At 51.7% G+C, this 20535-nt stretch overlaps 7 protein-coding genes across 7 annotated transcripts; 5 read left to right on the top strand and 2 right to left on the bottom strand.

Annotated features, from left to right (window-relative positions):
• Nucleotides 1-756: 756 nt before the first annotated feature.
• On the top strand, nt 757-1977 carry N7518_007728 (SDR family oxidoreductase; the record flags this gene model as incomplete). Its single annotated transcript, XM_057188655.1, has 5 exons — nt 757-778; nt 828-879; nt 934-1066; nt 1120-1410; nt 1471-1977. 5 exons carry the CDS (start codon nt 757-759, stop codon nt 1975-1977), a joined length of 1005 nt encoding a protein of 334 aa, XP_057040358.1.
• Nucleotides 1978-2278: 301 nt separating this feature from the next.
• Nucleotides 2279-3687, top strand: N7518_007727 (mitochondrial 37S ribosomal protein bS1m; the record flags this gene model as incomplete). The annotated part of the gene is made up of 2 exons (XM_057188654.1): nt 2279-3142; nt 3190-3687. The coding sequence occupies 2 exons, from the start codon at nt 2279-2281 to the stop codon at nt 3685-3687; spliced, it is 1362 nt and encodes a 453-aa protein (XP_057040357.1).
• Nucleotides 3688-4030: 343 nt separating this feature from the next.
• Nucleotides 4031-4882, top strand: N7518_007726 (40S ribosomal protein eS17). Its single transcript, XM_057188653.1, has 3 exons — nt 4031-4247; nt 4313-4510; nt 4567-4882. Exons 1-3 carry the CDS (start codon nt 4101-4103, stop codon nt 4645-4647), a joined length of 426 nt encoding a protein of 141 aa, XP_057040356.1. The 5' UTR covers nt 4031-4100; the 3' UTR covers nt 4648-4882.
• A 286-nt stretch (nt 4883-5168) lies between these two features.
• On the bottom strand, nt 5169-6131 carry N7518_007725 (Rtr1/RPAP2 family protein phosphatase; the record flags this gene model as incomplete). The annotated part of the gene is made up of 1 exon (XM_057188652.1): nt 5169-6131. One exon carries the CDS (start codon nt 6129-6131, stop codon nt 5169-5171), a length of 963 nt encoding a protein of 320 aa, XP_057040355.1.
• Nucleotides 6132-7082: 951 nt separating this feature from the next.
• Nucleotides 7083-10805, top strand: N7518_007724 (SH3 domain protein; the record flags this gene model as incomplete). Its single annotated transcript, XM_057188651.1, has 3 exons — nt 7083-8808; nt 8862-8954; nt 9013-10805. 3 exons carry the CDS (start codon nt 7083-7085, stop codon nt 10803-10805), a joined length of 3612 nt encoding a protein of 1203 aa, XP_057040354.1.
• A 3610-nt stretch (nt 10806-14415) lies between these two features.
• On the top strand, nt 14416-17958 carry N7518_007723 (uncharacterized protein; the record flags this gene model as incomplete). Its single annotated transcript, XM_057188650.1, has 1 exon — nt 14416-17958. One exon carries the CDS (start codon nt 14416-14418, stop codon nt 17956-17958), a length of 3543 nt encoding a protein of 1180 aa, XP_057040353.1.
• Nucleotides 17959-18544: 586 nt separating this feature from the next.
• sidJ (putative siderophore biosynthesis lipase/esterase) lies at nt 18545-19662 on the bottom strand (the record flags this gene model as incomplete). Its single annotated transcript, XM_057188649.1, has 2 exons — nt 18545-19546; nt 19612-19662. The coding sequence occupies 2 exons, from the start codon at nt 19660-19662 to the stop codon at nt 18545-18547; spliced, it is 1053 nt and encodes a 350-aa protein (XP_057040352.1).
• Between the last annotated feature and the right edge of the window lie 873 nt (nt 19663-20535).

Raw genomic sequence — 20535 nt, 5'->3', positions numbered from 1 at the left:
CTAAGAACGAGGGAAAGGAAACAATCTACGGCCACGACTGGGTTTTATACTCTTCCTGGCGACCTCGCCACAAGCCAAGCAAACACCGTCTTCGCTTACAGTTTTAGGAAGGGACGACTCGGTCTGCAGGTACGAGGTCGAGGGCCCAGGTTTGGCAAGTACGCAGTCGGTATCAGTCGGCAGATCGTCAGATCGTCACATTCTATAACGATCTCATCCTTATCAAACTGTAGAAGGAAATCAATAAATGCGGGAAAGGATCTCGGAGATTATAGAAGGAGAGGGACGATGGTTATAGGCTTTATAAAGCCATTAAACAAGCTCTTTACTAGATGGTAAACAGAAGGGTCGACGTTCTGGAAGGTTAGGATCGATCGGCGAGGCATTTTGATTGGTCAAAAATTGGTCAAAAAAGTCGAAAATGACGTAACAAAACCTCGTTATAACGAATTTTATATACAACGAAGTTCGTAGTAAAGAGGGAATTTCGTTATTACTATGGCGGATTAATTGGTAGGCCGGAATTATTTCGTTTAAACCAGATATTCGTTATAACCAGGTTCGTTATAAACAGGTTTTACTGTACTGAGAAGCGAAGGTGGAAAGATGTCTGCGTTGCTATCTAACTATGCCTCGGGGGTGCTTTTAATCACATGGCCGCTTAGTCATCCTGATCTAGAAACCCCGCAGCAATATGTATCTATCCTCTTTCTTGAATATTTCACACATCTAGAACTCCATAAATTATCTCTCGCAATGGTTAAAGTTCTCTTGACTGGTATGTGATTTTAACTTGCCCTCGAGCCCAAGCTAACTATCTACTTTAGGAGGCAGTGGCTTCATCGCCGCCCACATCATTGACATTCTTCTACAACATGGGTATGCGTTAGCCAACATGAAAATACAGAGTATCGGTTGACAGTTTTACTCTAGTTTTGATACAGTTGTTACTGTCAGATCGGAGGAGAAGGGTAAACGCATTATTGAGGCCCACCCCGATGTGTCGAAGGAGAAACTCTCTTATGTGATTGTCAATGATGTAGCTAAGGATGGTGCATTTGATGAGGTTAGTAGAACATCGTGCCCCTGATAGATACACAACTAACGGAAAAACAACAGGCCGTCAAGTCAGACCCTCCCTTTGACTATGTACTCCATACCGCATCTCCTTTCCATTTTAATGTTCAGGACCCCGTGAAAGACTTCCTTGATCCAGCCATTAAGGGAACCACTGGTATTTTGAAGGCAATCAAGGAATATGCTCCTACCGTGAAGCGAGTGGTAATCACGTCATCATTCGCTGCTATTGTGAATGGCAAGCAGCACCCCAAGGTCTACAGCGAGAAAGAATGGAATCCAGTGACATGGGAGGAGGCGTTGGACCACTCGCAAGTTTACCGTGCTAGTAAGGTAAGTGATATTGGACGGTCAGCCTGAGTAAATGCAAGTGCTAAGTCAGTTCCATATCAGACCTTTGCGGAGAAAGCAGCCTGGGCCTTTGTTGAGAAAGAGAAGCCGAATTTCGATATTGCTACCATCAATCCGCCACTGGTATTTGGCCCGATAGTTCATTATCTCAACTCCCTTGAGACTATCAACACCTCGAACCAGCGCATCAGAAACCTCATCCAGGGTCAAATGAAGGAGAAAATAGCCCCAACGGGCACTTTTCTGTGGGTGGACGTGCGTGATGTGGCCCTCGCACATGTCAGAGCCATCGAAGTCCCTGAAGCAGGAGGCGAGAGATTCTTTGTCACCGCTGGCTTCTTCTCGAACAAGGAACTTGCGGATATTGCTCGCGAGACCCATCCCGAGTTAGAGTCTAAGCTGCCCCCTGCAGACGCTCCCAGCGACTTCCCGAAAAACATCTATCAGATTGACAACAGTAAATCGCAAAAGATCCTTGGACTCGAGTACCGCCCACTAAAGCAGACAGTCTCAGACACCATCGATTCTCTTCTAGCCGTCGGTGCTTAAACTCATTTCGGAGATCTAGATTGAATTGATGGATACATTATGAGAGAACAAATCAAACATTTTTCTTTTACAACAACGTATATGAGAGCAATTTCAAGCAATAAATTCCATCAAGTGCCACGCGTCTTACATCTTATAATAATAAACATGAGAGTTACATCCTATAGATACAAAACTGTGGGTTAACTACAGAACGGCGGTCTCGGTCGTTGTCGCGCACCGTACCGCTTTGGCCCGTGTTCTCCGGTCAACTTTTCTCGCGCCAGCTATCCAAGATCACATAGTCAATCCACTGAACAAGATGGCCTCCGCCAGGCTATCGCCAACGGCGAACTTGTTACGAAACTCGCGTTTGTTCGCGCTCCCTAAAACTCTCAAGGGCCGTAGTGACCAAACGTCGAGAGAATCCGACACCGCGACTCTGCATTATCCCATTCGAGCCTCCATCGTTACACCGCAATCATCACTAGCCCGAGGCGATTGGGGATTGAAACGACCGTTACCGGCTAAGTCAACATCGGAGAAATCATCGAGGCCTGTCGTTAGAGTGCACGCTCTCGATACATATGAACATGTCACCGACTTCGAATCCGCCGCAGATCACACCGTGACCCTCGAGAAGTTCCAGGAGCTGCACATGCCTATGTCTCTCCCCTCCAAAGTCAATTACGCTACAAGTGTTGTGCCAAGACATCAAAGTCCGTTCGAAGCGCATCTCGATAACACCGAGACCAGCCAGGGTCTCCAGGAACCTGGTGCCAAGCAATTCAGACACACCGGCCCTTGGCTTGCCGGGCAGACGGAGGCAGAGTTCGCAGCGTACTTGAAGCAAGTGACTCGCAATAAGCCTGAGCTCCTGAAGAAGCTTCGTGAACAGTTTGTCGCTAAGCGGTCTGCTGAGATCCGGAAACTGGCACAGGATAATGGAGAAGACTTGGAAGCTCAGCCCGCAACTGTCACCGATGCGGAGTTCAATGCCTACATTAAAACTCTGCGCAATGACCCATTCGCTCTCGGTCCCGTGGTCTATGAGTTGCTTGATCTCGCTTCCCCCCTGCCGTTCCTAGCGAGCGTATCGGGCGCAAGTACTATCAATCTCCTGGAAGCAAGTTGTCCTCATTCGAATACGCCGTCTCAGGACCCCCGAAGACACACCCGTCTGGTGGTCTGTCATACACACGATCACACGCCCTGATTCACAACCATGCCCAGTTTGGCCCACAAGCCCACCAGCGCCCCGTGGAGGCTCGTATCTTGCGCCCTAAGGGCCGCTTTAAGGGACGCATGGCACGTGCCCTCGCAGGTATTGGTGGTATTGCTGTCGAAGATTTGAATGCCATGACCTTTGTGGAGCAAGGCACACCCCCCGGTCTGACTTTCTTCGATGCGTCCATCCCTGGCGGAGGTAAATACTGGGTTACTCCTATCCGGGCTTCGGTTGACTCCGACGGCCGCATTGGCCTTTCATCTTATCGCGCGAGTGCAACCGCCAAGGCTCCTTACGGAATCGAAGACTATCACAAGCCGACTACTTTGACTATCTCCGATGTTGCCACTGCCCCATCCCCGTTGGTCCCAAGATTGGACAGACTGCCATTCGGTCAGCCTCGGTTCCAGCCTTCCGCGGAGAACCGACCCCGGAGGCAACCCACGAGGGGGACAGAGGATGTCGCACGCAGCCTTCTTAACAACCTTAACTCGAAGTCATAGGGAAAAGTGAAGTTTTATGAGGATGTGCAAGGGATTGTACCATGTATGATAGATTTGGTGCTTGTGTAAAGCTACTTTCGTTTTATTTTCTGATTATGTCATATATAAGGTGCATCAATATCAAGTTATTTCGACAGCGGTAAAACAACAAGACAATAGATTCAATAATCGTACTTACACTTGAGGATTTACTTTGGATATGTTTCCTACCTTCCTAGAAGAGCATCCCTGGATGTCGTGAAGGATTACATAATCAGATAAGATACGTAAGCCACGTGACTTCTTGATTAGGGCCGGCCTAGGGCAATGACCCACACAGGACTAAGCGAAACCCGATTTCTCAAACTCATCCAAATCAGCACGACTACTCTGGATCTTTCGAACATTCATTCCGCCAGCCAACAACCGCCAAAATGGGTCGCGTCCGTACCAAGACAGTCAAGCGCTCCGCTAAGGTCATCATCGAGCGTTACTACCCCAAGTTGACCCTCGACTTCGAGACCAACAAGCGTATCTGTGATGAGATCGCCATCATTGCCTCCAAGCGTCTTCGCAACAAGGTGAGATTCTATACATTGGCACCAACAACTCGAGATCTCCAATTCTGATCCGAAATTTCTTCTAGATCGCTGGTTACACTACCCACTTGATGAAGCGCATCCAGCGTGGTCCCGTCCGCGGTATCTCCTTCAAGCTTCAGGAGGAGGAGCGTGAGCGCAAGGATCAGTACGTTCCTGAGGTCTCTGCTCTCGACGTCTCCCAGACCGAGTCCGGCCAGCTTGACGTTGACGCCGACACCAAGGACCTTCTCAAGTCCATGGGCGTAAGTTTCCACTGCACACTACGATGCGTTGGCATATATCTAATGCATCTCTACAGTTCGACAACCTCAAGGTCAACGTTGTTGCCGTCAGCCAGCAGCAGCAGGTCGAGCGCCCCCGTCGTTTCGGTCCCCGCTAAATCCAGCGCCCGGAATAACGAAAAAAAAACAAAAAATTTCATACCTGGCCTTCGGTCAACCCTTGGTGGTACCCAAATGTCTGTTCTGGCTGGCTTTTCGCTCGGCTAGCATGGTTTAGCTTAGTGTGGAGGGCTATTCCTGGATGAGGAATGAATAAACATGATTCTCTTTGAGAAAGGTGTCGCTGATTCTCCGAAAGGAGATGACGCTTGATTGCCAATTTTCCTTCCTCGTGTCTACCTACCCATGAGTTTACTCTCTGGGTTGGACCTACGTAGGAGTTCTTGGACTGGGGGTTACCTCAGTCCGAGAGACTCGAGACTTTTGGTGGTTTGAGTCATGTCTGGATTTATACGTACATATTCTATGTATGTACGAGTCCTGCTGGCCAGCCTATAGCCATACATATGGTCTGTGTGTAGATTGTTCATTACTCATGTGTCAATGTCAACATTGATCGGGTATTAATAAGTAGAACGCCGAAAATCCCCTTCGAAATCCCATAGCAGCATTGCTATCCTCAGATCTGATCGAGCAAATCTATGTCTCCATCTTGATCGACGTCTCGTCGCTCCCTGGGCACGTATCCTTCAATGGAACCGCCACTTGCATCCTCCGGTCGCATCTGTGGAGCGGCAGCCACCTGCTGAGAACCACGTTGATTCTCTCTAATATCAACGTTAACACGTCCATCCGGACGAATCAAGCTGGTATCGCCGCGTTCCAACGCAAGCTCCCGGGACCGATTGCGATTCCCAAGTCCCATGCTCTGTAAATCATCCACAACGGAGGAGATACTGCTAGTAGCGGCGGGTGCCTTCAAGCGCTTGGCGCGAGCTTCCTCGAGTAGTAGAATAGACGTGCCCCGCGTATCGCCCGCCCGTCGTTCCCACACAGGCTTCTCAGATAGCTGTACCCGGATCCAAAGAGCTCGCTCTGCGCATGCATCCGAGCACCATTTTTCGATGCGGTCCTGTGAAACAATCTCCACGCTGCGTCCACGCCCTCCTGGCCCACTTCCTTTAGGACCGTATTTAAACTGGAACCCACCTCGCGGGCCGTTGTCTTGCTTGCGATGCTTGTGGGGACATAGAGCATACCCGCACAAGTCTTCGAAGTTTCGCTCCAGGATCAGATTGTCGTAGTCGCTGGGGCGAAATGGGGCTAGCGAATATTTGAGTTTTACAGCATCTTCTTGCGACGGCGCGGCTGGGTCCGCTGTCGGAGAAGAGGGGAGCTCGAGGAGCTCAAGGATGCGGTTAAGGATGACATCTTCGGCATCCTTTTGGGTCTGAATCTGCTGCGCGTGTTCCAGGGCGACTTCGAGGTGCTGCTGGGTCGCACCGGGCCTACCTTCTAGGTATTTGTCTTGCTCTTCTTGTGTAGGGTATAGGTATGAAGGTGGGGGTCGCTGGGCATTGATTGCGGCATATGTCTCGGGAAGAGAGGTCTTGAGAGCGTGGCTTGGCCCTTGGTGTGCCATAGTTTTTAACTGAGGCCCCTGGAAGATAACCCAAGGGGTAGTTTAAATTGAAGATGGGTTGAGTTGGGAAGTGAGAGGAAATAGAAAAAATAAAATCAGCAGAATTCGACTCCAAAGCGGAAGAGGCGAAACCCCGGATTGACCCCCAATGGGAGGAGGGACACTTTGACTGCTGACGTAGGCTTTGGGCATCCAGGATATGTATGGATGTATGGGGGTTTTATGTTTGATATTTGGCATCGCATAACTTGTAGATATTGACATATGGTATCCTACAATATGCAATATATACATACTCGGTACAGTCTACATATGGGATATTTCTTTCGACCTGGGTAGTTATATAGCTTCGACGTCTATAGCCTAGCTAGATACCAAACTATTTAACGTACTTCACCTAAAAACAAGTTGAATACCCACATCTATCTGGAATCGGTATAAATTCCCTTGGTATTTCAACACATCTAGGCATTTTCCCCCATGTGCGTGTTCCTTGGTTGATGTGTTAAGCCGCCGATCGTCCAGTGGAGCCCATTTCCCTCATCCCGCCAAGTGACGACCACCTCGCTGCTCCGTACATCCTCCTCCCCTACTACTTTTTTTTTGTCTTTCCGACCGTGTTCCTTTTTTCTCATCTTGCATCAATTCTCTACTGGCCCCGGCTACGGTGTTCGGTTCTCCACGCCGTGAGTGTTTCCGCAGTCCCCCCTCCCCCCCTCATCTCCCCCGTAGGCATCCACTCACTGACGTCCGTTTCATCTAAGCTGACACGCCTTCGTACCACAAAGGAATTGATTCGTTTCGCCTTAAATATTGCTGCATGCTAAAGGCATTGAAGCCGGCGATTCGCTCTGTACAGATATTCTAGCATCATTGCGTCACAGACTCGTTCAGCATTCCTCACTCCACCCCGATTGTCCTAAGGTCTGAACATCGGTCTCGGCTTGCCAGATGTCAGTTCCGCCCTTCACGGTCCGCTCGGTCTTCGAGTATGCGTCGGGCCACGATGATGACCTCAACTTCCCGATCGGTCAAATCGTGACCGTCACCGCCCTGGAGGACGACGATTGGTACTACGGTGAATACTCAGACGCCCAGGGGGCCAGGCAGGAGGGCATCTTCCCGAAAAACTTCGTTGAAAAATATGAGCCTCCGGCCCCTCCGAGGCCATCTCGACCCAGGCCCAAAAAGGAGCCCGAGACGGTGCCAGTGGAGTCTCCCGTGGTCGAAAGCAAGCAGGCTGAGCCCGAGCCCGAGCCCGCGGTGCAGCCTACAGAGGAAGATTATGGGATTCAATCTTCGCAGCCACTGCCCCAGTCCCCTCGTCTACATGCGAGTGCCCCTGTAGCAGAAGTTGTATCCTCGCCCCCGCAGCCAGCAAAGGCGCCCGCTCCCGCCCATCCCGTGGCCCCAACTGAATCCGCAGCCAAAGCACCCTCAAAACCTGCGCCTCCGGCTGTAGCGGATAAGCCCTCGGGGTCATCATTCAGGGATCGTATTGCTGCCTTCAATAAACCTGCCGCTGCACCGGTTACGCCATTCAAACCCGGTGGTTCCCAGCCATCCTTCGTCAAGAAGCCTTTTGTCGCACCACCTCCTAGCCGGGACGCCTATAAGCCTCCACCAAGGGAACCTGCGCCCAAGATCTATAAACGAGAGGAGGATCCAGATGTGAAGGAACAAATTGCCCGCGAGCCTCCGGTTTCTGAAAGCCGGCCTGCCCATATTGAAGGTGGCGAGGAGGGAGCAGAGGGCCAGCCTAAGCCAACTAGTCTGAAAGACCGAATTGCTTTGCTTCAGAAGCAGCAATTAGAGCAAGCTCAGCGTCATGCAGAGGCAGCTCAGAAGAAAGAAAAACCCTCTCGCCCTCCCAAGAAGTCGATGGACGAACCCGTGGCTCCCACAGTCCTCGACGAGGAACAGGAAGCTCCCTCCGTTGAAGAATCACCGGCTACTCGCGATACTAGTGTTGATACATTGAGGGCTGCGGCCCCTCCTTCACAGCCCCCTGCCCCATTCTCACCCACCCAGGAAGTCGCGAGTGACGCCAATGATGCCGACTACTCCGCTGCTGCAGACTCCGAGGATGCCGGCGAAACATCTACCAGTAAGGACGATGAGGAAGATCAGGCTCAACCGCGTCCAGTCTCTCGGCGTCAACCGTTGACTCATGCAGTTGAACAAACTGCCGAGGCAGGTGTTGAAGACGAGGGCGATGTAGAGGAAGAGGAAGAGGAGGAAATGGACCCTGAAACCAAGCGCAGAATGGAGTTGCGTGAGCGAATGGCCAAGATGAGCGGAGGAATGGGCATGATGGGTCTCTTCGGCCCGCCTATCGGAGGTATGCCAGGTATGCCAGGTATGGCTGGTGCCGGTAGTGCTCGCAAGCCCAAGACTCCCGTCGAGTCAGAGAAGCGGCTTGGAGAGCTCGAATCTGAGCCCACTTCCCCTGCCAATGCGCCCCCAGTCCCTATGATCCCACTTCCTGGGATGAACGTGGCTAGCAAGCCGGTACCTTCTTATACTGAGGTGGAGAAGGAAGAGGAGGAGCCTTTGGCAACTCCTCTCACTGAACAACACGCCGCACGCGAGGTGCCAGACGTCGAGGAGGTCATCCACGAAGGTGCACTGCCTCGTACCTCTATTGACCGTCCGGCCCCGGCTCCACCATCTCAAGGTAAATTATTCTCCAGCAGCCTGATGCATGGTTCCAATTCCTGATAGTCGCAGATCGTTCCGCGCCTCCTCCGCCTCACCGAGAGTCAAGGCCCGTCCCGACAGTTCCAGTTGAGCCACCGGCTTCACCTCCGCCAGTTCCTGCAGGTAAGTACCCAGATCCGGAAGCAAATTATGCGACCTGGGCGTTAACGATGATATACAGGTCGACCAGCTCCTCCTCTACCACGGCCCACAACTGCCGACAAGGGCGAAGAGTCTGATGATGAATTGTCGGTGCACACATCTACTCTGTCGTTGAATAATTCGCCTGCTCCACCACCCGTGCCTGCACATGCGGTTCATGAACATATTGACTCTCGCCGATCCTCAATATACGACCCTGTGCCCTCTACGGCTGCGACCCCTGCGGCTGAAAAGAGAGCTAGTCGTCTACCACCCCCTATTCCAGTCAATCTGCCGATGCCACCATCGGCGCAGGGCCGCGCTCCCCCTCCCCTGCCTTCTGACCAGCTTCGTCGCCGATCTACCGTCGACAGTCGCACGAGTGCGTTATCTGCTCCTCGACAGGCTGGAGAAGAAGCGGAAGGAGAGGTGACTGAATATGATGGAGACTACGACACAGATATCGCATCAGGTGTGAAACACAAAGATGCTCTGAAAGCCCACGAGCGTGAATCCAGCTTTGACGAGGGTATTTTCACCGACGACTATTCCGTCCAGTCTCCACGAAGCCCCCAGGAATCCCGGCATCATCACCTACCTCCTCCACCCACGGCTCCCAGAGCAGTTCCGCCTCCACCGCCAAGCCAGCCGCCCCGGAACGCACGTGCGTCTATCGACACACCCAGGGGACCGCCGCCCCCTCCGCCGGACAGAGAGCCAAACAGCGATGATGATGTTGAATATGACCCTTTCAACTACGCTGCTCCCCGACATGGTCTCCCCGCGTCTCCACCCGTCCCAGTCGGTCGCCCAGGGCCGCCGCCTCCTTTCCCAACACAAGCGGCCGATGAATTTGACGATCTATATGATGCCCCTCCTGTGCACAGCCCAGTAAGAGAAAGGAGCGATAAGCGCCTTTCACTGGCGCTTCCCCAAGGCCAGGCTTCGGGCTTGCCATCCCCATCCGCAGCCCGAACCCAGCGCGCATCTGTGGATATTCTAAGAAGTCAGCCCAATCTTCGCCGGTCTATGGACGTTTCTCGCCCATCTATTGACCAAGGCTACATCGCCACCGATGTTGATTTCGCCGCGTATACCCTCTGGTGGACTAAACCCAAGACACCGCCTCCAGCTTTCCAGAACCGCACTGATCTGCTTTTCGAGGTCGAGGAGACTGCATCCACGAACCGCAGTGGCAAAACGACAGTCTCCAAGGACGTCTATATCCTATTCATCGATTACTCTCAGACAGTGTTGAATGTCCAGTTCGATCCCAAGAACCCCAAGGATGCTTCCTTCGAGCAGCGCCATGAACCCCCACCGCTCCCGTCTCGCCAGGATCAGCTCGAGCAGGCTCACATTCAGCTTGGAACCCGAATCTCAGAAGCCGTCAACTCGGTCCAAAACTCTACCGTTGGAGACGGCACTCCGTTCGGATTGGTCCAGCACCTGCTCAGTCCTCTTTCCGACGCGCTACTTCCGGTGGGGACCCGCGCTTACGGTGCCTCGGTTTATTCAAACCTGGCCAATGCCTCCGTGTCTCAGAACGATGAAATCCGCGCTGGTGACATTGTCAGCTTCCGCAATGCCCGATTCCAGGGTCACCGCGGTACTATGCACCAGAAGTACAGCGCCGAGGTTGGAAGACCCGACCACGTCGGCATCGTGGTCGATTGGGATGGCACGAAGAAGAAGATCCGAGCCTGGGAGCAAGGCCGCGAGAGCAAGAAGGTCAAAATGGAGAGCTTCAAGCTCAACGACCTCCGTAGTGGTGAATGCAAGGTTTGGCGAGTGATGCCCCGTAGCTGGGTGGGCTGGGAAGCCAGTAAGTAACAGGACGATCTTTTTTGTTGCTGTGATTGCGCTATGAGCAGACGACCCTTTCTTTTGTGTTTTTGCTTGCCCCTTCTAGATTGGGTGAGATCATGTATGAATGAAAAGGTACCTCCTTTCTCCCCTGTCTTCTATATTCTTCTCCCTCTTCTCTTGCCTTTTCCTGTCCTGCTCCCCTCTCGCGAATCATGTGGACTTGGTGTGGTAATGTGAGATGGGAAACGGTGGTCCCTATGTGATGGAGAGTTGAGCGAGCGTGCAGCTTTTCGTTTTTTTTTGTTAATGGTACATCTTGCATGGTTCTATCCCCCGCAAACTATGAGATACTATTCTCGAATTTCTGATGTATAAGTGGTCATGTCTTGATTCGTAGATAACTTGCCATGTAGGGAAATTGTACATGCTGCTTAGGCCAACGATGACGACAATATATCTCCTAGGGGGTCGTCTCCGGTACGGAGTACGGAATAGTCAAGTTTGTACTTCGTACGAGTGAGGATAATGCTCACCTGCGTTCTAGACCTCGACGCCCCCGTCTGAAATAAATTAACACTAGGATTCTAGCGAGCTAACAAAGTTTTCTCTAATTAACGGATCGAAATTCGATGACGGACACCAAACCCAATTGCCGACTCCACCTGAGACCAATTCATACTCCGTATCACCGTCAGCCGAGTAAAACAGCGCCTCAAACTCGGCCTAACCCACAAGCAGGCACACACCTACAATATTGAATCGATCTTGCGCACCGTACGGAGCACAGTGGCGAGGAATCACCAGGTGAGCAATGAGCGGATCAGCCGTGGTCATACGACTATGGCAGATTCTAACTATTGCTTCATGAAGACCGTCGAGAGAGACCGGGGGCTGCCCCGGTCCCGGCAACCCCTCTTCACTAACAGTGGATGGGGGAGGAGGGCCTCCAATTATAATGCTCGTTTCCTTTTTTTTTGTTGAGTTTCCACCGGTTTGGTGTTGGCATGTTCGGTGGAGAGTCCCTCGTTGGTGGAAGCCCCTGGATCTCCGGCTAGTACTCCGGATATTGATATTCGCGATCGGGGTTTCTCGATTCCGAGTTGATCGTGAGTTTCTAATATTGGATTATCGGGATCTCGTTGGTTTCGATGCATTCTGGAAGTATAGCTCGTAGATGCAAGGTGATAATATCCAGTGGTACTCGGGAGTGTAGTGTATGTTATGGCACTTGATATCCAGGACTTTTGCCCGGGAATTTTGTTTTCTCTAAAAATGAAACCGAAAATTCGGCCACGAGGGATTGGCTCCGCGGATTGCTCCGTTGGTTGAGACCCGGTTGGCGGATGCTTTCCGGTACGTTATCGATGTCTCTCGATGCTCCGGATACTCCGTACGGAGTACTCCCTAGTATTATTAGATTAATGTTGATGCAATCGAAGCTACGGAGTAGATATCATATTTATGATACATACATAACTTAGAACGGTTCAACAGCTCTCGAAATGTATAAGAAAAAACAAGATCCCGAGTTAAATTAGTATCCAGATTCGGACTAGTCAGGGGCACTACACCAACTTCTCTAGGGCTAATGATTCGAATCACGCCTATCGGAAGGTGGAAAAGCTTGTAGGCGGGGCTTTCCCAAACGGCTGCCAAGCCTACCGGCCAAGACGCACCTAGGGACGCGCTAAAGAAGTTTGCTCCTTTTTATTTTACCGTTCTAGGCTTTGGGGATGTTCTTCGGTTCCACACAGATCGGATGAATTCCTAATATCAACAGACCCCTATCATAAATAGTTGCTGGGTCAAGTGGAGATGGACTTGGACTCTATCGTGGCATCTACCATGGTTCAGCTCTTGCTGCTGACATTGCTGTTGATCCACAACCATTACTAGTTAGTTACATGTAGTGATGGTGTACAACATAGAGTAACTAGGATATCGGAAATCCAACATACATAGCCTCATCAGATGCAGCGAATGCCACCATTGTCATGCACGCTGGTCCTGCAGAGTCGGAACATTCATGAGTTAGTTAGGGTTTGGCCTATCTTGTGTCATTGTTGTACCACTGGTACCTTATATTGTGGCTGACCATTGTTTATTTTTCAAATCAAGTCATATTTTCAATATATTGCTCTATGGACATATTGCAGATTGCGATCGCGACGAACCTCCCACGTATCTTCCAACTTTATTGCATGTTGTACGGGGTACGGAGTATCGCATGTCTGATTAGTCTATGGAGTACGGAGTACTTGAGAGTTACAACCAATGAATTTCCCTTGCTGCCGGCTTCCTAGGCAAGGAGTTTCACATTATACAGTATACTGTGTGTGACTCGATCCTATTTCTCGATTCTGATATGAGAGATTGGACGGATGAACTACTCCGTACCGTGACCACCTTCCACATTCAAAATCCTGCTCCCAAACTGTGAAATGAAGTAATGGGGCGACGATCTTGGTGTTTCCCGTGTCCAGGCCCCCGGGACCCCCTAGCGAATGAGTGTTTTTCATTGCTTCATTACGGAGTCCCCCGATGTCATAGGAACATTGGAAATAACATCGCACACACACCACCAAATTGCATGTTTCGAACCAGAATTGGCCACATCGACATGTCCAACAATCTCGCAGTCATCAGGGTGGCGCTCAGCCCCAGGTTCCACATTCCGGAAGCGAGACGAGAAGGAAGGGCAGAGGGAAAAGGGAAGAAGAGGGGGATGTGATAGTGAACATTTTATTTTTTATCTTACGCAGGGGGGTGAAATGGATGACAGTAAGTTTGGGCAGTGGCTACCTGATATTGAGCGGAGTCTACACTGGTCGCCTAAGTATCCATACCATACCGTACCTGCATCGGACCATGGATGCAGGCTCGGGAAGCCCCCTTGGGGCATGGACAGTGCAGGCAATGCAGGTCTACTGAAACAGTAAATAAACAGAGAATATAGATCGTATATAACATTCTATAGAGCTACAGAAGAGAGATCCAAGAAATATAACCATTAGAATAAAGAACACGAACGGTACTTAATTTTGATCCGCTGGTGGACACCCATTTGAGACGATCATCTAGATCTTATTTTTTTTTTCTCTTGGTAATATCGTACGCCGCTAAGGGCCCTGGACAGTTACAGTTCTGGATCCATTCCAAATCTCCCCCTCCCAGTGCATTCTTCGCGTCAATTTCCCCAGTCATTCTTTCTTTTCGACCTATTTCCTTCTCGACGGACTCTGCAACATATTGCGTCCTGTTTCTCTCATGCTCTGATCTGTCAATCCCCGCTAATTACTCTGATTGGTCTGGCACCCGGACCATTCACGGTACACGGCGTGAACTTGGTATTCCTGGCGCTTCTTCTCTTCAGGGGACGTCTCTCTCTCCCTGACCTCCATCTGCACTTGTTGTTGCACTTGAAGGTCATGCCGCTCATTTCATTCTCTGGATAAGGACCTCCATTGAGTCACTTTGACCGCATTGAGCCAACCCGGGACACTGATCGTCGTTTAAGCTACTACTACATACTCGGATTTATCGACATTCACTCAACCCAATCTTAAAATTATCGAAGCGCATTCATTCCTTTCCAATTACGAGGTGGCCCCTGAGCACCTCGAGCATCCCACCAATGATGAACCGATTCCGCAAACACAAGAAGGCGAAGGAGGCCGCGGAGGAAGAAGCGACATCGCCAGGATTCAGTCTGAAATCATCGAAGAAGAAGGTGGTCGAACCGGAACCCAAACTAGATTTCGACTTATCAGCCGCACTCCCGCCGACAGACAACTTCCGCACCAGTCTGCTAATGCCCAAGTTGTCCGCTCGATTTAGCATGCTCAAGGAACAGGACGACCCACTCTCAATGCTAGGCAAGGCTAGTGATGATAGCGTTTTATTTCCCAAGCGCGCTTCCCGACTCAATTTGTTCGGTCACAACCCCGCCATGCTGACAGACATTGACGAAGTTTGCTCCAATGACGGTAGCCGACCATCCTTTGCACTTGACCGCACTTCTTTCGCTTCGGGGGGGGACGGCTATGGTACGGACGACGACCGATCCCAAACGGGCAGTATGATGAGCAGAGCCCGTCGCGCCGAGGGCAATAATCTGTTCGGAGGTCGCCAAAAGATTTATAAGATTCCGGTCAGATCGCCTGCGGCAACAACCCCCGATACGCCCGACGCTGGCCGCTGGGGAATGGGAAAGCCAGTCTATGAGCATGACTTGAACCTATCTGCTTTTCAGCGATTGCGCCTCAAGGAGAAGGAAGAGAGAGCGGAGGCCGCGGCTGCCCGGGAATCTGGATATGCCGCCTCAACTGCTTCGTCTAACAGCCGACTCACATACTCCTCCACCGCATCTGGACCACTGTCAACAGTCCCAACATCAACTGTAGGAACCTCCGCCGACGAGTCACCGTTGACTACGTCCCAAGCCCCAGCGACGGGCTATCCGTTCCCCGAAACCCTCCCTGAGGACTCTCGACCCGGTCCTGGCCCCATATCTGCCCCGCGCAATGGCTCGGTCCGGAGCCGTCGTCTCTACGGACAAGGATTGACACAGGCTGCTCAGAGCCAGCAGAGCTCGACTTTGAACCGCCTGGAGAGTCTGAGTCGCCAGCGTGCTGGCACTCCAGATATTCCCTCTTTGAACCGTAACTTCTCCAAAAGTGCCACCAACCTGAGGGACCACCTGAAGCTTGCGATTGTCGAGCCGGCTTCTACCACAGGCCCGACTAGCCCTCCTCCATCTGCAACATCATCAAAGCCACGAATGTCCGGAGAAGCCGGGTTCAAAGACCATCTCTCGCCTAGAACAGCAACGTTTGGGGCTCCTCCCCTGAGCCCTCCCACAAGCGAGAACAACGACGTTCCCTCACTGTTGGCTGCCTCAATTAACCCAGATGATCATGGAAAGGCTACCGCTATGGGCTTGTTCCACCGGCCTGCCACTGGTTTTGACGAGCAGGCATTCTCCCGCCGCCAACTTCAAATGCACCAAGGCCGAGAGACCCCGCCCCCTCGCCGCGCATCGCCTCCGCGCCGACCTCTACCGGCAGAACCCGTGGGCCGTGCTCGGGGACTATCGAAGTCCAGCTATCGTTCCACAGCAGAGTCGGCCTCATCTCACTATAGCATCGATCATTCCTCCAGCGTTGAGGCTTCTCCCTTCAGACCTGGAGTGAGGACTTTCTATGCTAACTCAAGTGCCAGCGAGTCTGGTGATGACGGAGAGAGACCTTCCTCGCGTGAACTGTCATCTCTGGCTAGCGAGTACGGTCCGCCGCTTCAGCAGTCCAGTGTGGGATCTAACAAGCCATCAACTTCCACGAAGGATCATCTCGAAACGCTTCCCGAAGTGAGATACTCCGACCTAGGTGATCTTAGACCTATTGACGAGGACGGCCTTGACTTCACAATTTCTTCCCCCGTAGTCAGCGATAACACACCCAAACGACCTGACTCACCAACCCTGGAACCAGATCAAGGCTTTGGGGGAATGGGGGGACTGGTTCGATCTCACCTACGCCAGGAAAGTGAGATGTCTTCTATCTTCCCTCCTTCACCTCGCTCATCAGAGCACCAAAATGACAAACATTTTCCTAAGACCGGGAACCCCCAGCCACCGAACGGTCTTCCTACGATAACACAAACCCGCGATGAAAGTCGGTCATCATCAAGAACCCGCCCAGGAACATCAAGCTCGCGATCTCCTTCTGGACATTCTGTCGAAGGTGCAGGTTCTCGAAACAGCGCAGGGTCATCCGCACCTGGAACTATTCCCGACACACCTTCTTTATCGAACGGCCCGTCCTGGAGGGAGGAATTAGAACTTCATCATCGCCGTCATGGCAGCACCGAGACCCAAAGGGAACGAGAGGAATTCGCCATCGAGCTGGCAGAGAGGCGTAGAAAGGTGCAGGAGAAGTTGCGTAGTGTCGCCGAGAACGAAAGCCGATCCAGCAGCCCCAACCCGGGCCGGTCAACTCCAGAATTCTCCCGGGCTGGTAACGCATTTGCCATGTTGAAGCAGAAGTCTAGTAAACAAGCTAGCACAAAGCCGGATCAAAAGAAGTTGTTTGGTTATGTTGGTGGCAATTCGTCTACGCCTGCTCTCTCAGATGGCTCGTGGCGCGAAGAGGAGCGACCCTCTTTCAGCTTCGGTCAGCACCCCAACTCCAGCTCTCCCCACATTGGATCAGAGCATTCGATCCGGTCTCGTATGCCGTCTATCAGCCGCGACAATAGCTACGAAGAATCACGCCAGTCAAGCCGCAGCCGTGGCGACTCGCCTTTCCGAGATCGTGCAGGCTCGGATGCATCAGGCCGGTCTAAGAGTCGAACAAGACTACGTGAACGGGATGATCTTCAAACTGTGAACGAGGGTCCAATCGAGAAAGGCTCTGAGCCTCCTCTGCCCGTCTCGCGTCCTACATCGAGTCGCCCATCAGCAGAAATATCTGATCCTATGGGTTTCGAGCGCACTTCCTCTATCGCTTCGGGCAGACACCGCAGTAGCAGCCGATCCGGCACACCAAGCTACCAATATGAACGGCCCTTCCAGTTCTCGTCCAACACGTCCTCAATCATCGGCGTCTCGCCTCGAGCCCCACCCGCCGCGCCGGGCTACTCTGCCAATGCCACTCCTCCGCTGAACGAAATGCCAACAGACGGCTCGTCTACATCTCTGGCTTCTTCGTCCAGCGGCTCGCAGAATTCTCAACGCGCTTTGGGCCCCGCGTCCCTCACGAAGCGCCCCGTCAACAAAAGGCTGATTTCCGAGCCTACCTTTCTCTCATCCACAGCAAGTGTCCCTCTCGTCGGTCTCCCACCCGGATCCGCGCTGCCTTCACCTATCAGCGCACCCCCAGTGCCACCTATGAACCCCCGCCGTCGCCGTGGAACCGCCACCCAAACCATCTTGGGTGCGTTCAAGATCGACAAGACCGATTCTTCATGGGTGTCTTCCCCCGCCCCGAGCGCCGAGGACGAATACAGCGTCTTCCCAGATGACGAGAAACGCCCACGCTCTCGAAACCGTCTCCGCAAAACTTCCAGCGAGGGCGGTAACCTGAATGCGCGCGCGCGCCAGGAATCCATGGCGGACATTCCGCCGGCTGTTCCTCAATATCCGCCTCCCGCTATCCCCGCCGAGGGAGGCATGTTCTGAACACAACTTCCCATCCCTTCCCTTCCCTTCCCACCCTGTATACATTCACCCTCCCTTGACCTAGGCTCCCCTTATTCCTTTGTCCTCTGTCCTCTCATTTACCTACATCTACTCTACCTATCGCTCCCTCCAAACCCCCCTTTTCCGGGCCTTTTCTTCTCTTATCTGGATTGTCTTGTCATTTCTGCTGTTGACGACTAGATACCACTCGGTGCATTTGAGCGTCTCATGTCTACTTTCGATCTTTTTCCTTCTTTCCTTTGTGTTATACACACTTTTGAGCTGGATTTTCATCTTCCACGTATGTACTCTATTTTCGAATTCATGGATACACTACTCGATACACTGGATATTATGGTCTTGTAACCTCTGTTACTCGTAGCTTCGGGTTGAACAACAGCTATATCCCGCATGCTCTCAACAAACCCCATTCAAGCCCGTGACACTGCACGGTAAATTGAATAATGTGGACGTATTCCGCAAATTCGGTTAGCATTGATCTTATATGTTGCGCGCGCTTGGAGGGCATCTTAAATGGTATATAATTGCTTTTAATTTAGTATCATACATCTTCATTGGAATTAGTTCAAGATCTATCCGCCGCCGTCTTGAGGTATCCCAAGACCCTCTCAACAAGCCACTTCCGCGCGTCAGCTTGATCATCATTACTCAAAGCATGAGAAGCATTAGGGATAACGCCAGTGTGCGTTTGATCCCAAATCTGATATTTGCCATCATGGTTCGTAGCCTTCTGCCACCTCGCTAGCATCTTGTTCTTATCCACATAATCAGGAACCGACTGATCCTTCCCAGAGATCAACACCATCAGCTTATGATTCAACAGCGCCTGCTCCTGAATCCTACCAAAGGTAGTCAAAAAGTGGTCATCGCTGAGATCCGAGCTGAACAGATCATCCTCCTGCGGCGACTGCGGACTCTCAGGACTAACCAGACTCAAGAATCTGCGACAGCTAATCGGCGTATTGGCAGGATAAATCATAGAAGTCAACTCCAGAGGCAGGATAGTATCATGGGGCTTGCCCTCGGCAACAGCCGCCTTGGCCAGCGCCTCCATCTCATCATATACCGCACGCGCCTTCTCAGGCGTCGTATCTCCAATGCCCCACTTCAACACGCAGAAGATAGCCTCGCGGTCCGAAACGGGCGCTTGCATGATCGCGCCGTCCAGCACGGGCCGCTTGATGTGTTCGATCTCCGGGTCGAAGGCCGGGATCTTGGTGTGCGGGTTTGGCTTGGAGAGGTAGTGCAGCACGCACTGACTGCCCGTGGAATGGCCCATCAGGGCGATCTTGCCGCCGCCGAATTTGTCGCCTTTGTAGCTTTTGATGTATTCCAGACACTGGGCGATCTCGTCCGTGTCGCGGTCGAGATGGCCGAGGCCCCAGGATTGGTAGGAGGATGTGAGGTTGAGGGTGAAAAGGGACCATTCGGTTTGCTGTAGGGAGTGGGCGAGATCGGCCATGTAGGATGTTGTTGCGAGGCCATCGCCGAGTCCGCCGACGAAGAGGAGACTGTGCGGTTGGCGGACGGTGCTGGAGGTGGATTCGAATGTGACGAGGGTTTCGGTCTACATGGTTTCAATTGTTAGTTGTAGTTCCAATTGTTATTGTTGACAGCGGTGCGGGAACATACGTAGTGGTGCAGGATACCGGGAAGGCCTCCTTTAGGCCAGAACTTGGACATGTTGGCGTGTGTGTGTGTAAATGTGTGTAGTGGGGGTAGTGTCAGTTGAAGGGAAAACTATTCTAAAAGCTAGAGAGGGCGACCTCCGGGACAGGATCTTTTCTTTAATGAGCCAATTGCCGAGATCGGGCTCTATGTCTCTCCGGCATGACGGAATGTGGACAATTTTGTGTCGGTTAGCTTGGACCGAATAACGCGATCCACAAGGTGAACGTTTCAGGCCATCTTATCAATCTGATTATACCGAGGCAAGCCGAAATATTAGGTAACAAGTCTCACGTCCATGGAATGTTCAGCGCCAAGATCCAACCTTGGAAGTTAGGGAGGGGGAATGCGGGAAACTGCAGACTTTTTGAGGAAATTATATCGAAGTCTTGAACCAGGTACATGTATTTCAGGATACCTGTTCAGGTAATACTGTGTATTGGAAAACAACAGACTGTTACGTATCGAATACAGCGGGATGTATTTCGTCATAACGGTAAATACAGCAATTCAAGCCCGATTACGCCTATTACGGCTAGTAATTATACAAAGCTTGCATGGGAAGTGAGATGGCCAATTAAACTCCGCCGTTGAGACTACACATGCAGGCTAGTCGGCACTAGCCGGTATAGGCAAGATCGACGGATCTGATTAGATTGATTGGCTGAAAACAGGAGAATCTGATTAGATTGCCCCTCTTTGAAAACTCTACCCAACGTGCAGGTTCGGCCGAACGTTCGTCATCAGCATGTGCATCTCAACACAAGACTTTTCTGAAATGCTTAGGAGGTCTTGGTCAGCCTTACCAGGCTCATTCGAAGATCTTTGCCTGAAGAGGTTCTCGTTGTGTATAATTTTATTCATTCGGATTCGAATGTAGACATTGTG

The sequence above is a fragment of the Penicillium psychrosexuale genome, assembly GCF_028828465.1.
Source record: "Penicillium psychrosexuale strain IBT 29551 chromosome Unknown utg000004l, whole genome shotgun sequence".
In the NCBI taxonomy this organism is placed as follows: Eukaryota; Fungi; Ascomycota; class Eurotiomycetes; order Eurotiales; family Aspergillaceae; genus Penicillium; species Penicillium psychrosexuale.
The sequence above is the reverse complement of the archived record's forward strand: the minus strand, read 5'-3'. Positions and strand labels throughout refer to the sequence as shown.

Coding starts and splice junctions, on each gene's coding strand:
- N7518_007726 (XM_057188653.1), top strand. CDS start 4,101: ATGGGTCGCGTCCGTACCAAGACAGTCAAGCGCTCCGCTAAGGTCATC. Junction 4,248..4,312: donor CCAAGCGTCTTCGCAACAAG/GTGAGATTCTAT, acceptor AATTTCTTCTAG/ATCGCTGGTTACACTACCCA. Junction 4,511..4,566: donor ACCTTCTCAAGTCCATGGGC/GTAAGTTTCCAC, acceptor GCATCTCTACAG/TTCGACAACCTCAAGGTCAA.